This window comes from Trichosurus vulpecula, chromosome 2, assembly GCF_011100635.1.
Source record: "Trichosurus vulpecula isolate mTriVul1 chromosome 2, mTriVul1.pri, whole genome shotgun sequence".
NCBI classification, from domain to species: domain Eukaryota; kingdom Metazoa; phylum Chordata; class Mammalia; order Diprotodontia; family Phalangeridae; genus Trichosurus; species Trichosurus vulpecula.
Window position 1 is genome coordinate 381794529 of NC_050574.1, and position 15602 is coordinate 381810130.

Genomic DNA, 15602 nt, shown 5'->3' on the forward strand with positions numbered 1-15602 from the left:
GGAGGGGGCGCTCCCGCCTCACTACCTCCCCGCCAGTCCCGGGGGCTGAACTAGAGATTGGTCTAGTGCCCCAAAGGAGGGCAGTAACCTCCCCCAGCCCACCGTACCCCTCCCCACCCTAAAGGAACCCCCTACGAAGCTCGGACTCAAACGCAGGAGACCACTGCCACCTTCCTTATGAGCTGGCGAGAAATGAGGGGGAGGGGGAGACCAGCGAGGAAAGCACGTCAACGTCAGTCAACGTCAACGAGCGTCCGCGCAAACGGGCCCCAGCCCCGCCTTCGCTCTCTAGCTGAGGGGAGGGGGGAGAAGGAGGGGGGAGGAGGGAAAAGGAGGGAGGAGGAGGGAGAAGGAGCGGGGAGGAGGGAGGAGGAGGGGGGAGGAGAAGAGAGGAGAGGGGGAGGAGGAGGGAGTCCTCAGGCGAAGGAGAAGAAAGCCAGGCAGAGCTGGACCAGCCATCTTATACACTTATTAAAATGTTCTAGAGGAAAGTGGTTTTCCGGCGTCATTTAGACCAACGTGTAATTGGGGACGCCTGCATGTGTGTCTAGAGAGTTATTAATGTGTTTGTGGATGAGGGTAACTTTGATTTTTAAAACACGTTAGTCAAATTTTGACTTCACATTTTTTCTGTGCTTTATATATGTATGTATATTATATATATACATATATATAATATACATGTATATTATATATACATATACATAATATACATGTATATTATATATACATATATATAATATACATGTATATTTTGTTCCATGGAAATTTTATAATATAATCTTAACATGTTTGAAAGAATTATAAAGAAACAAGGGCGAATGTTGGTGGGTGCCTTTTTTAAAAAAAAATTTCAGTGGAAAAAATTTAAAATGTCAAAACCAAGGCACTTGTGATATAGTGGCATTCATAGAAAAATATTTGTTACTTTTTGAGTATGGTTCATTACTTTAACTTTCATAGCTATTTTTTGTATTTTCTGATTTGAAGTGCTTTTGCCAAGTATTTACTTGCTGAATAAATTACATTAAAAATTACCAAGCTTCCCTCCCCCGAAGTGCTGTCTTCTTACATACTTTAAAATTATTTTTTTATCTTGAGGTCTGCTGAATTTTATGCAAAAACACCCAGCTTTTCTTTCTCTGCTCTTTTATAACTTTAAAATGTCATTTAATAGCTTCTTTCTGTCAAATAGGAGTACACCTCGAATGAATAATAACTCAGATTTTATGCAATACTTTTTCAATGTCACATTAAAAGGCAATGCCAAGATTTTTGTCAGTGGCTAGCTTTGATACTTAATAATAGTTCCTTCTAGAGGTAGGCAAGGTAGGCAGCCTAGGGAGCAACATCAATCATAAAAGGGGATTTCAGTTTCAAGGGACATTTTAAAAATTACTTCATAAAAATATATATTTAATGCCATAAAATTCCAGTCTTCAAGGTACATAGGTGTTTATTTTGTGATTAACTACATGATTTATAGGGAAGGCTTAAAAGCTTCTAATGGTCAGCAACATAGTCAAGGCTTATTTGTGTTCACTTCAAAGAGTGCGCAAATGCTTTTGTTCTAGTCTTTTATTCTTTGTATCTAATCGTAGTTCTTCAGATTAATCCTATATTCTCCAGTTTATTTTGGGGGGCAATTGGACAACATTCTCTTTCTAGAATGGGGATTTTTCTTTTTCACTGAAGATTATTACATCATTTAGATGTGAAAATTGTTTTAAATGGGGACTGGAAGGGCCAGGCCGTAGGTTGCATAGGTTTACTAGTCATCTAACAAATGAATTGATATTCTTAGGTACTATATGATCTTTTCTTTTTTAATTAAAAGGATTTTATTGACTTTATATACTTTTGCAGAAAAGCCTTGACACGCACAAGTTAGACACAGGGGAAGAGATTCGTATACACTATATTTCACACAGCAATTTTTAAACTTTGGGTCAGACAAAATGTTCATTTCAATAGGACTTCCACATTATCACAGACACGAGCAAAATTGGTACACTACATTCAAAAATGAAATTGGACAGAACTAGACCGAGTACTCTGCTTTATGGCACTCTCAGCATCTCAACATGCACCACCTTCACATGGCCTCAGAAATATCTACTGTGTATTTATTAAAATATTGACTCAGTAAATGCATCTGAGGTCATATGTGATTGCTTATAAAATAAAACCTCTTTTCCTAGTCCTATGTGTCTCATCATAAAAAAATATTTTTTTAAAAAAATTAGTGCTCTTCAAGGTGTTTATTTCAAAACTAGAGATCATGCAGTCCAAAGAACAGGATCCATGCAGTGATTTTTTTTTTCATATAGACATCATTGTAACACTTTGCCAAAACTGGATTCTTGCTCGGGTGTACATATCAGCCACTACCAGACTGGCCATGTCACAGTCTCCCAGGATTCACAACTGATTACAGAGGAAAATAGATCAGAACATTTTCAAGTGCTGGGTACACACATTCATGGTTTGTTCCTAGTTCAGTAGTCAGAAAAACTGCTGGAGTAACCAAACTAGAATTGGGAGTGAATGACTAGAGTCCAGAGCTCTTCTTGAAACAGGAAGGAAATTAATTTGAACCCTGTAACTCTTCAGTAGATTTGCTTATCCTAAATAACTATCAAGAAATTGATTTCATGATTGAGTTCCTATTAGGAAATGATTCAAATTGTAGTCTGTTTTCTCTTTTCCCCACTGGACTCCGGTAAAGTATGTCAGATCAAAACAGTGATATTTCACAAAAGACCACTGAGCACTGTTAGAATTAGCCAATTTTATTTTTTCTTTTAATTAAATTTTTATATGAACATTTAGAGTCTAAAGAAAAGAGGTCTTTCTAATAAGCTACATACATAAGTTTTATATTTCAATGTTTCTTTCTTAGCATGATATATAATGTATACCATAAAATTAATTTAATACAAATGCTTGTCACTTAAATCTATGTAGGCACATGACAATTCATTCCAACTTTACTTGAGAGGTGAAATGTTGAGGGGTATCATGATTCTTGAATCCATTTTCCTGAATTGGGGCACTGTATAATACACCAGTTCTTCCCAGCCGTAGTTATGGCACGCCGCATTCTGGTGGTCTTCCCTGGCCTGCAGGTCTCTGTAAGCCCAAAGCACCATATAGAACTGCCCAGCCTGAGAGAAAAACCCTCCAACTGCTTCCTCATTGTCCTACCTAAAACGACTTGCATGGAAGGCCATAAATTCCTTATTTTCTCTGAGCTTTCTCATAACCTCATTGAGGGCTGCGTAGTGTCACTCTTACCTCCAGAGGGGGACAACCCGATCTTGCTCCCCATACCAGGTATTCCAAGTCCCCACCAAGGTACAAGGGGAGTATTTTTTCTTCATGACCCTTTGGTAGCACCTCTTGACAAATTTTGTTGTATGTTTCCAGGCATTCCAACTTCACATTGTGCAACTATTTTGTACAGACTGCTTGTTCCTTTTTGGCTAGAAGACTGGAATGAACATCTCTTCTTGGGTCGGCTTTCCAGACAAATAAAGATTTTAATCAACTCTCTTCACGATATTTGTCCTTGGAAGTCAAGCCCCTGAGGGCCAGCCCCAGGTGGAGGCGGGGGTGGGAGGGTGCTCCCAGGGACATCAGCTCCCTGCCATCTTGCTCTGGCACTATATGATCTTTAAGTGTGGTCTGATTATTGTGTAATTTTATTTCTTAAGTATATTTGATTTTTTCAAAACTGGTAATCCATGCATGATATATCAAAGAGTATTCAGTTAACCAAAAATGCATTCCTCAATTATTTTGAATCAAAATGACCTTACTTGTAAATTGAAATTTTAATCTATAAACCATTTGGTGCTGGCCTATAGAGCACAAAAGCTTCTTGCTTTACATCATGAATTGTAAGTCCACATTTTGTGTATAAAAAAAAAGGGAGAAATAGAGGCATGGCCAGTTCCTCTAGGTACACCCTATCCCTTCCATCCAGTACTTGTTTTCTTCTCTGCAAAATTAGATTATGCTTTAGAACTTTTAAGTTTTTGCTCTAACTCTGAGATTCTGAGATTATTTTTATCCCATTTGTAAGGATTCTTGTTGCTATCTTCTACTTTTAGCTTAGATGATGGGAAAGTAGAAGACAGAAATGAACAGCCAGTGACTCCAGTATTTTTTTGGGGGAAGGGGTATATCTATTTTTAATGCATAACACCTGGATATGGCAGCATGTATACATCCATGTTACCTGTTTAAATTCTAGTGAAAAGAACCCTAGATTTGGAGTCAAAAGACTCAGATTTGAGCCTAAGCTTTGCCACTTGATGGCTGGGTGACCTTGTACCTCTAGGCTTGTTTGAATGTTCAATTTAGCTGGGCTGTTGTGAGGCTTAAATAAGAACATATGTCAAACATCCCATACCTATATTTTATCTTATGTCAAGTGGTTTGAAAGAGGGCCTTTCTTTAGTAAAGCTAATACATACCTGTATACCAAAATAAAGTCAAAATGGGCTCTTGATTTAGGAATAAAGGCTGATACTATAAACAATTTGGGAGAGCAGGAAGAGTTTGCCTGTCAGATTTATGGGAAAGGGAAGAATTCATGAACCAACAAGAGATACAGAGCATTACAAAATGCAAAATGGATAATTTTGATTGTGTTAAATTGAAAAGTTTTTGTATAAACAAAGCCATTGCAACAAAGATTAGGAGGACATAAATCCTTGGCATTCCCATATACTACTAACAAACCCCAACAGCAAGAGATAGAAAGAGAAGTTCCATTTAAAATTACTATAGATACTATAAAACATTTGGGAGTCTACCTGCCAAGACAAACCCAGGACCTATATGAACACAATTACAAAACGCTTTTCACACAAATAAAATCAGATCTAAATAAATGGAAAAACATCAGTTGCTTGTGGTTAGGCTAAGCTAATATAATAAAAATGACAATTTTACCTGAATTAATCTACTTATTCAGTGCCATACCAAACTACCAAAAAATTATTTTACAGAGCTGGATAAAATAATGACAAAATTCATCTGGAAGAACAAAAGGTCCAGAATATCAAGGGAATTAATGAAAAGAAATGCTAGGGAAGGTAGCCTAGCCATACCAGATATCAAACTGTATTATAAAGCAGCAGTCATCAAAACTACTTGGTACTGGCTAAGAAACAGAGTTGTGGATCAGTGGAATAGATTAGGTACACAAGACACAGTAGTCAACGGCTTTAGCAATCTACTCTTTGATAAACCCAAAGAATCCAGCTTCTGGGCTAAGAATTCACTATTTCACAAAAACTGCTGGGAATATTGGAAAACAGTATGGCAGAAACTGGGCAGAGACCAACAACATACCATTTACCAAAATAAAGTCAAAAAGGGTTCATGATTTAGGAATAAAGGCTGATACTATAAGCAATTTGAGAGAGCAAGGAATGGTTTACCTGCCAGATTTATGGGAAAGGGAAGAATTCATGACCAAACAAGAGATAGAGAGCATTATGAAATGCAAAATGGATAATTTTGATTATGTTAAATTGAAAAGTTTTTGTACAAACAAAGCCAATGCAACAAAGATCAGGAGGGAAGCAGAAAATTGGGAAAGAATCTTTACAACTACTGTCTTTGATAAAGGCCTCATATCTAAAATATACAGAGAACTGAGTCAAATTTATAGGAATACAAGTCATTCCCCAATTGAGAAATGGTCAAAGGATATGAACAGGCAGTTTTCAGAGGAAGAAATTAAAGATATCTAGTGTCATATGAAAAAAATGCCCTAAATCACTATTGGTTAGAGAAATGCAAATCAAAACAACTCTTAGGTACCACATCTCTCCCGTCAGATTGGCTAACATGACAAAACAGGAAAATAATAAATGTTAGAGAGGATGTGGGAAAATTGGAATATTGTTACATTGTTGGTGGAGTTGTGAACAGATCCAGCCATTGTGGAGAGCAATTTGGAACTATGTCCAAAGAGCTATAAAAATGTGCATACCCTTTGACCCAGCAATACCACTTCTAGGGCTGTATCCAAAAGAGATCACTCAAGCGGGAAATGGACCAATGTGTACAAAAAATATTTATGGCAGCTCTTTTCGTGGTGGCAAAGAACTGGAAATCAAGGGGATGCCCATCAATTGGGGAATGGCTAAACAAGTTGTCGTATATGAATGTAATGGAATACTATTGTGCTATAAGAAATGAGGAGCAGGCAAACTTCTTAATAACCTGGCTTATATAAACTGATGCTGAGTGAGAGGAGCAGAACCAGGAGATCATTATACATGATTATAGGCACACAGTGTCTGTAAGGACTAACTTTGATAGACTTGATTCCTCTCATCAATGCAAGGTTCAAAGACAGCTCCAAAAGACTCATGATGGAAAAAGCCATGCACATCTAGAGAAAGAAATATGGAGTCTGAATGTAGATTGAGGCAAACTATTTGCTCTCTTATTTTTTTTCCTTCTTTTTTGATTTTGTATCTTCTTTCTCATGATTCATTCCATTGGCTATAATTCTTCTTTACAACTGGACAATTATTTAAATAAGTTCAAAGTGAAGGTATATGTAGAACCTATATTTTGGATAACATGCCGTTTTGGGGGGGGAGAGGGAGAAAGAGAGTGAGAGAAAATTTGGAACTCAAAAACTTGTGGAATTTGGTGTTGTAAACAAAAATAAAAAATAAATTTATACTCAGGTTTGAGTCTAAGCTTTCCCACTTGATAGGTGGGTGATCTTGTACCTCTCTAGGCTTGTTTGAATGCTCAATTTAGCTGGACTGTTGTGAGGCTTAAATGAGAATGTATGTCAAACATCCCATACCTATATTTAGGTGCTATACAAATATTATTTCAAGTGGTTTGAAAGAGTGCCTTTCTTTAGCAAAGCTAATACATACCTGTATAAAATGCCTCTCAATCTACTAGGAGCAGAATTATCTTCAGATAATAAAGGATGCTGAGATACATGGTCTCTTCTCTCACAAATTCTCAAAAGCAAGATTATTAAGGGTGAATTCAGGTACTTAAAAATTCTTACCTCCCCCAAACCTTTTGTAACTAGGGAATAAAGAGGTTTAGAATTTGAATTGTAATACCATCCCAGACAATCATTCCTGTCTTTTTCCTCTACAAAGTTTCTACTTGAACAGCTACCTTTTTTTTTTTTTGGCTTACTCAACTCTTATTTCAAATCTGCATTTCTTTAGTTTTCTTTTTGGTCCAAGTTTTGTCAAAAACACTACAAGTATCTTGTTACTCTTTATGAAGCGCACTAATACCTCAGTGGTTGGGGGTGTATTTCAAATAAAGAGATTTGGGGGAGAATTATGGCATCATATTAAGTTATTACTATGGACTAAATATATATCCACAGTGTCTACTTTTTAAGATGAGAAGTTTAGCAGAGTCCACTAATTTAAAGTCAGATAGTACAGCACCTTTTATTTGATCATCATAAGAAAAAAACTGAATGGAAGCAGAGACAATCAATCTCTCAAAACAATTTTAAATACCTTTTTAAAAATCCAATAAAAGTCACCAATACGGAATTTAGATGTAAAGCCTTTGGATACTCTGAACAGGTGGAAAGAAAAGTGTTATGTATATGAAATATACTTTCCATACCTGGAATTCTCCAAAACAGTTTAATATCAGATACAGTGTAATGGCACTTAATACAGTACATTTTTCCTGAGAGAAAATATCACAAACCATGGTCTCTTGGGAGGCATCATTTTTTTCTTCTCCTTTCAACATGCAGCACATAATCAATGTTTTAACAATCATTATTGTACCCTGTGTTATGTTTTTATAAGATTTACATTGCCATGTTGCATACAACTATATAGAAGTAACTTTAAAAGGAATTCACAGGCAAAAATAAGTCCTTAATGATTTATTAATTGATAACTAAGATGTCTTCACAGGACTAAATGACCACAAAAATTTCTACTTTATTTTTTTTCCTTTGCTGCTAGGTCTGTGCACCATGGAATATGTTTTTTAAAAATTAAATAGAATACTTTCTGTCAATAAACAATCATATATACACAGAACAATATACAGTATATCACTTTTGGCTGAGTAGTACTTTTTGCTATCCATTTTCTGATATGAAAATCCACAGATATTATTACTGTAAGATATCTATTTTGCATCAAGAACTGAACTGTTTAAAAGTCAAAGTACGTATGTGTACTTTGGAAACGAGTATTCTGAATTTTACTAAGAATCCTCATGCATCGAAATAGTATATTATGGGCTTTAAAGAAATAGGAGAGGCATAGCATGGCCACAAAATTAATAAGTTAGACTCTTTTAAACATTATGACACCCTAGGCACAGAAAAACGTCCTTGGGAAAAAATAAGATGGTGATTTTAAAAGTCTTTATTTCATGGGGAAGATGAAAAGCTTTGTTGCTTTGAGTTACTTCAATTATGAGCCAGCCTATTTTTCTTCTTTACTAGGTCATTTTAAAAAACAGTTTACTGTCAGTGATTTTCAGTTACTCAAGAACTCTGGAGCTCTTAAAAAAATCCTGATAGTCTGGAATTCCAGACTACCTGGGCTTGGAATATGTCAGTTGTATTTTTAAAGAAGAAACAATAAAACACTGCACAAAAATCCTAATTTAATGAAATTGCTGTGCTTGTGGTACTGGATGGTCTTGTTATAAAATATTATGTTTGCACACATATACACATACATATATACATCAAAAAACAGTTTGAAAAGTTAAATTGTCTGCCATTGTCATTTTTTTTTTTGTTGGAACACTGGACTTCATAGGACTAAGTTTGGAAACCAGTAGACTACAATACTAAAATTTATTCTGTTTTAAATGTGAATCTTCCTGTATAGTTTTAGGCTATTGTCATGATGTCCTTGATTTTGTTTGCATTATCCTAACAGACTTCCATTATAAAAATCTAACTTCAGTGATATAGATTTTGGAGTAGTTCAACAGAGGAAGGTGGGGTTAATGTAGGAAAGGAATGAACCTCTCAGAAGGACCCTTTTAGCTTTTTGATTCTGTGTTGGAAAAGCACTCCTGTTTTATGAAAACAGTACTCTCCATAAAGCAAATCATATTTTGTCTGAAAACATCTATAATTTTGATTAAAGTTAAATACTAAGGAACTGGCATTCTTACAGTAGGCCTCATTGACAAGAACAACATTAACACAGGGCTTTATTTTTCACTAATCACCTAAAGACTGTTTCTTCAAGGTAGACCTCTTTAACATCTACATCAAACACAATAGTTACAGGTAATATAAGTTAAATTTTCTTCCCAACAGAGTTTAGAAATTTCAGAAGAGATAAATTTGGGAAAAAAAGTTTTCTTTATAACATTTATTTTGGGAGATTGGCCACTCAATACTCTGTTGCCCTAAAACACAAACAAAATCCCAGAAGTTTTTGCTCCTAGTTATGGAGGTTGTTGTAATACCAAGGGGGACAATGAATGAACCTTGGGCATTATCTCATGTCTGTGTGTATGCTTATACATATATATATATGTATATATATGTATAATATGTATATATGCATGTGTATGTATGTATGTATGTATACACATATCTACATATATACACATCTACACACAGACAGATACATAAGGTGTGCGTCTCTCTCTCTATATATATGTATATAGATGGCATTGCAAGGAAGAACAAATAAGTACACTGATTAAGACCTCAATTATATTTCTATTATAAACTTTAATCATTGCTAAAGTTAACCTCTTTTGCCTTTCACTAAATTATAGTGCCTTTAAATTTCACAATGTATCAGTCAACAATTTTATATTTATAAAATTGCTAACAAAAATTTAACATTTGGAATTAAAATATAAATAAAAGAAATATATATGGATATTTTAATTGTTCTTCCCTGCTACTGACATTAGTCTTTTAGATATTAGACTTTTAGATATTAAAGGATCCTGAGGGTTTTCCAAAGTAGACAGTAGAAATGACAGTATTTTCGATTTGCTTTTTCATGTCACAGAAATGTCCCCAAATATCTGAATAGCTGTGTAAATGGGGATATAGATAATTTTTCAGTGCAAATTACTTTATAAGGTTAAGAAAGACAACACTGACCAGAACAAGCTCCTGAATATACAGTGTCTTTCCAGGAATAAAAAGAGAAGGAAAAAGAATGAAAATGGCAAGTTACTGAAGATATTTTGATGTGTAAATTAGAAAATTCACATTATAGATTTGTTCACTATGACAACCTTTCAACTTAAAACATTGCTTGAAAAAGTCATTAAATATGTTATTTCACATTTGGTTTTAGAACATGGTTGCAAGAAATTCACTTAGGTGAAAATTCAAAGAGGACAATGTTATTTTTTGTTTACTTAATTAGCTTCCAAAATTAAGGAAACTGGCCTAACATTTGTTTTATAACTGTAAAGCAAATTTCTATCACATTAAACTCCCTTTCCATTTTTAACCATGTTTTTTAATATGTGCTTTGGAAGATGGCAACTTTGAAAAAGAAAACAAAATGTCATTTAGTTTTGAGTACCTTACTTCTCTTGACACTTAATTTCACATTCTCCATCCCAAGAAAATTAATAAAGTTTTTTGTTTTTAAATAGAAAGAATAAAAGCATATTAATATTTGTGACTTCTTTACCTTATATAGCGTATTGTGATCTGAACTTAACTAAAAGTTGGCTACCTCTCAAGTTTAGGCTGACAGAATTTAACGCGTGGATATGGGGGACTGGAGACAGTTTGCACAGGTTGGGTTTCATTTACATTGTGATCAATGAAATAGTTGGGATTGTTTTACTCTTTGTTTGGTATATAACAACAAATCTCAAAGTTTTCAAAATGTTTTTTATTCCTTACAGTTCTCATAAAAGTTTTTGTAATATAACTTAATAACTGTACATCTGCTGTTGTTGCTCAGTCTGAACTTGTGACTGTCCTGTCTGTGGCTGTACTTGCTGTTGCTGTGGCTGTAGAACATCAGTCTGAGGCACTGCCCTCCAGGTTAGAGGATGCTGTTCACTTAGCTGGTTCCCCAGGGGAGTAATGGAATTGACAAGGGTGGTCAGATTGATAAAATGGGCAACAGACTGTGGATTAGAGGCTTCTGGCTGAGAATGAAGCTGAATGTCATTTTGGCGGTTGTGCAACATGGCGGACCCACTGACAGTGTCAAATGTCACTGTCAGAATGGAGTTGTCAAGTTGTAACTGGCGTTCTGGGGTAGTAAGATGGCCAACAGCCACTGGCTGTAGGTTTGTAAACTGGGTTCCAGCTGCAGTGGTGATGGGAGTTACAGTAATGTTGGTCAAACCGACTGAACTAGATGGCGTTGTGACGTTTGGATCACCCAGGGTCACCACCACCTAGAGAGAATCACATAAAATCATATATTTATGTTTAATAATTTCTTCCTATTTTAAAACATATCATGTATCACTATGGTGAAGTTAGTATAATGCAGTGGGAATGAGCAGGTGGTATATAAAACTTCTTTCCTCAAAATAGTAGTATTTTCATTAAAGATTAATTCAGATTAATTTAATGCTAGGAGAGATTCAGGCAAAATAAAAGGACATAGACACATAAAGTTGAGAAACATATGCAAAGCTTAACAATCAGAAAGAAAATTAAGAAAACTAACCCTGAAAAGGACAGAGGAAAAAAGCCCTCACTCTGCTTCAGTACTCCAGGTAAATTTGTCATTGGATTGAAAATTCACACTCTGAAGATAAGGCTAGAAGGTCTAGAATAAAATTTACTACACAGCTAACCAGTAAGGGAGAAAAGCAGCATTCTTTCTCTAGTAAGATAAATAAGTGTAATAACTTATAATTTAGTTACCAAAGAAGAGGTGTTCTGATATCGTGGAACAAACGTACACATACATTTGGTGAAAGGTACCCCTAATCATCAGATTCCAATACAAGAAAATTTTAAAAAAAATCTAGGTCCACTATTCTCTGTAATACCTTATATTTCTATGGAACAGGTCTTTGGTTTTCAGGATTCCAGCATTTGTGACTAGACTGCAGGTTGTATTCTACTTTAGCCTCACAATAAAGGACTAAACGCACTGACCTGCTGAATGCTTTGTACAGCAGAATTTGTCTCGTCTCCCACATTCCCTGTGAATTCAGCTTCTTTTTCTGTGTATTCACTGAATGTGGGATCCTCAGATACCAGTGCTTCTTCCTCTTCATCTGGTTTTTGCTTTCGTTTGTGACTCCGTTTGGCAACTTTTATATGTTTACCTTCTGGTAATTCTCCCTGGTCCAGAGCAAGTTCGGGCTATGGAAAAACAATAATTTTAGCAGCTGACAAAGTCATGTGGGTAAGATCACACAATAATAACTAAAAACTAACCACAAAACACCCATAGTACCCATAAAAGGAAAAAGTCTAAGTACTCAAAGACTATCTTCCAGCATCTGTAAATAAATCTTAAGCCTTTTGTTCTTACTACATGACCAACCCACTTCCTTTTCTGAGCATTCCTTTCTGGAATAACATCTCTTCTACTTCTTGAATCCAAATCATCATTGGCAGTATGCAATAGGTTTCTTATGTCCATCATGTATTCTTTCATTCCCCTTTGGGTCAGGTACAATTTTAATTCTTAAGACTCTGTTATGTTTCACAATTCTCATGTACTTTTTCTTAGCTGAAATGGCTAATGGGATGCAGTAGAAAGTATTGGATGTAGAGCCAGAGGGTCTTGGTCATCTCCTGATCCTACTTGGTTGTATAAGTTTGAGCAAGGTATTCAACATCTCAGTCTTCATTTTACCACCTTTAAAATGTAGAGATTGAACTAAGGTAATTTCCAGTTTCAAACATGTCATCCTGTAACTCTACATTGTTCACTGAGCAGCACTTACAGTAGACTTCCCATGAGATAAACTTTTAGGGAGTTTATCAGCACTACAAGAGTACCGATGTGATGGAATACGATTGTGTAAGAAATTTCTTCAGCAGATGAGTTCAGAGAACCCCAGGAAGACTTGTATCAACGGATGCAAAATGAAGTGAGCAGAACAAGGAGGGCAATTTGTGCAATAACAACAGTATTGTAAAGACAATTTTGAGAGACTTAGAAACTCTGATCAATACACTTAAAATAACCATAGCTCCAGATCTCAGGATCAAACACACCACCTGCTTTCAGATAGAGAGGTGATGGACTCAGAGTACAAAATAAGGCTTTTGGGTTCTGTTTGTTATTTTTGACATGGCCAATGCAGGAATTTGCTTTTCTTGATCATAAATGTTTGTAACTGGTTTTATTTTCTCATTTTCTCTTGAAGGGAGAAGGCAAAAGAGAAAGGTATAGGAGAGAGTATTCAGAGCTGAAAATAAAATAAAATTGAATTTAAAAAAAAAAACCTCAAGCTAATATAAAAACCAGTATTGGTTGTTCACAGTAACAATTATCTTGATATATCTGGGGATCTTCTATGTTACTTATATTCTATATAACTCTTGTCTGTGCCCTCCCATAAGTCTACCACATTGGTTCTCCTACCTTTTTCTGGATTTCTTAGCATTACATGGAAACCAAAAGAACAAAAATATGGGCTATCCATCAGATATCACTCTTGCTAGGTGATCAGTCCATTTTTGCTACTGGTCATAAATTCCCTGATAACATACTAAACCAGGAATAAATTTGTAGTTAGTGGGCTATATAGTTGAATGAGTCTCCTTTGAGTTACCTGAACTATGCCAATTGAAGAGGCATCAATGGTGGTTGTTTCTGGGAGGTGATCCAAATCATCAATCCTAACTGAGAGGACCTAGAGTGAAAAAACAAAAGTAGTAAGCTTTATAAGTCGTTGAATTTGAGGGACCAGCCGATTAAGTAAATGTTAGGCATGTGGAATTGTAGGCAAAATAATGCTTCATTATAACTGGAATAATAATTTCATTTTCTTTCCTTTTCATCTTTGATGGTAGTGCTAAGAGGCAGCAAAATAGCCTAAAGACCATTAGCCAGAGGACTGAAAAGAAGTGAAGGATGTGGTTTAACTACAAATTTGTATTAAGTCCTTGAATAACAGAAATGGGCAAAAGAAACCGAGACATTAAATAGATTACAAAACTGGAAAGGAAGAAAATATATGTGAAATCAAAAGTACCCCACCTCTTTTTGAATACTTATTTTCTGCATATTTCTTTTCAGTTTTCAGTTTGCTTGAGTTTAGTGCAACTCAGATTTGAGTCTTTCTCTGTAATGTCTAGCACACGAGATGCAGCTGATAAATATTCCATTTGAAGAAAATTGATTATACAAAATTTGAACTTTTTCAAAACAGACAAATTGTTTAAACAGATTAAACTCTTGTTTAAGGAGTGATTATATACATTATAAAAAGACTCGCAAAAACTGAAGGCAGGGCTCCTTTAAATAGCCTATTCTCATAGAGAAGGAAAGAGTTTATAACCATACAAGATAAATAAAATGATAAAAGATAAAAATAGATAGTTTTGATTACATAAAACTGAAAAGATTTTGTACAAACAAAATTAAGGCAGTTAAAATTAGGAAGGAGACATTGAAATGAGGGAAAAAAATCTTTGGAGTAAGCTTCTCTAATAAATGTCTGATATCCAAGAGATACAAAGAACTGATTCAAATACATAACAATGACAGCCATTCCCAATAGGCAAGGCAAGGTGACAAACATTTATTAAACACCTACTATGTACCAGGCACTGTGCTAAGTGCTGGGGATAGAGATACAAACAAAAAGAAAGACAGTCCCTGCCCTCAAGGAGCTTACAATCTTATAGGGGAAAAGAACATACATAAAATATAGGTAGGAAGTAGAGAGAGGGGAGGGTGGGAAGGTACCTGGAACAGGGACATGATACTGAAGTCTGAAAAGTAAGAGGCACAGCTAGGAGGGGAGTGAAGTCCAACCTGGGTACCTGCAAAAATGGAGGTCCCAGGAGGAACTCACCAATGGGAGAAGGAGGCCAGCAAAGTAGAGGGACGTTCTTGGGTGAAAAGGCTGTAGGGGATGATGGATTTGCAAAGACGTGAATGCAGAAGAGGGATAGTGTTGAGGTCCAAAAAAGTCAAAAGGACAATGGTCTAGACCTGTCCACAAAATGCAGGCCCCAGGACAAACAACCAATGAGAGAAGGGCACCAGCATAGCAGAGGGATGTTCCAGGGTGAAAAGGCTACAGAAGATGATGGATGTTGCAGGGTGAGAATGGAAATGAGACATGGTGATGAAGTCTAAAAAGTCAGAAACGCAATGAAGGTTAACTGGTCTGGGCCTGTCCATAAAATGCAGGCTGCAGGAAAAACTACCAATGGAAGAAAGTGGTCTGCATAGCAGATGTTCCAAGGTGAGAAGAATGTAGGAGATGATGATATTCCAGGGTGGAAATATGGATAAGGCATAGTGCTGAAGTCCAGAAAGTCAAAAGCACAGCTGGGAGAGGAATGAAGGCTGGCCGACCTGGAACTCTCCAAAAAATGGAGACCCCAAGAGGAACTCACCAATGGGAGAAAGGGCTGGCATAGCAGAGAGATGTTCCAGGTTGAGAAGGCCACA

At 35.9% G+C, this 15602-nt stretch overlaps 1 protein-coding gene and 1 pseudogene across 1 annotated transcript in view; both read right to left on the reverse strand.

Annotated features, from left to right (window-relative positions):
* Nucleotides 1–2990: 2990 nt before the first annotated feature.
* On the reverse strand, nt 2991–3537 carry LOC118835291 (annotated as a pseudogene).
* Nucleotides 3538–10378: 6841 nt separating this feature from the next.
* PRDM15 (PR/SET domain 15) overlaps nt 10379–15602 on the reverse strand; it is a 148365-nt gene continuing 143141 nt past the window's right edge. Inside the window, exons 20-22 of the mRNA XM_036747347.1 lie at nt 13750–13830; nt 12116–12325; nt 10379–11400 (exon numbers count right to left, since the gene is read on the reverse strand). Of these exons, the coding sequence (XP_036603242.1) occupies nt 10924–11400; nt 12116–12325; nt 13750–13830 (768 nt within the window). The 3' untranslated portion in view covers nt 10379–10923. The remainder of the gene's footprint in view (nt 11401–12115; nt 12326–13749; nt 13831–15602) is intronic.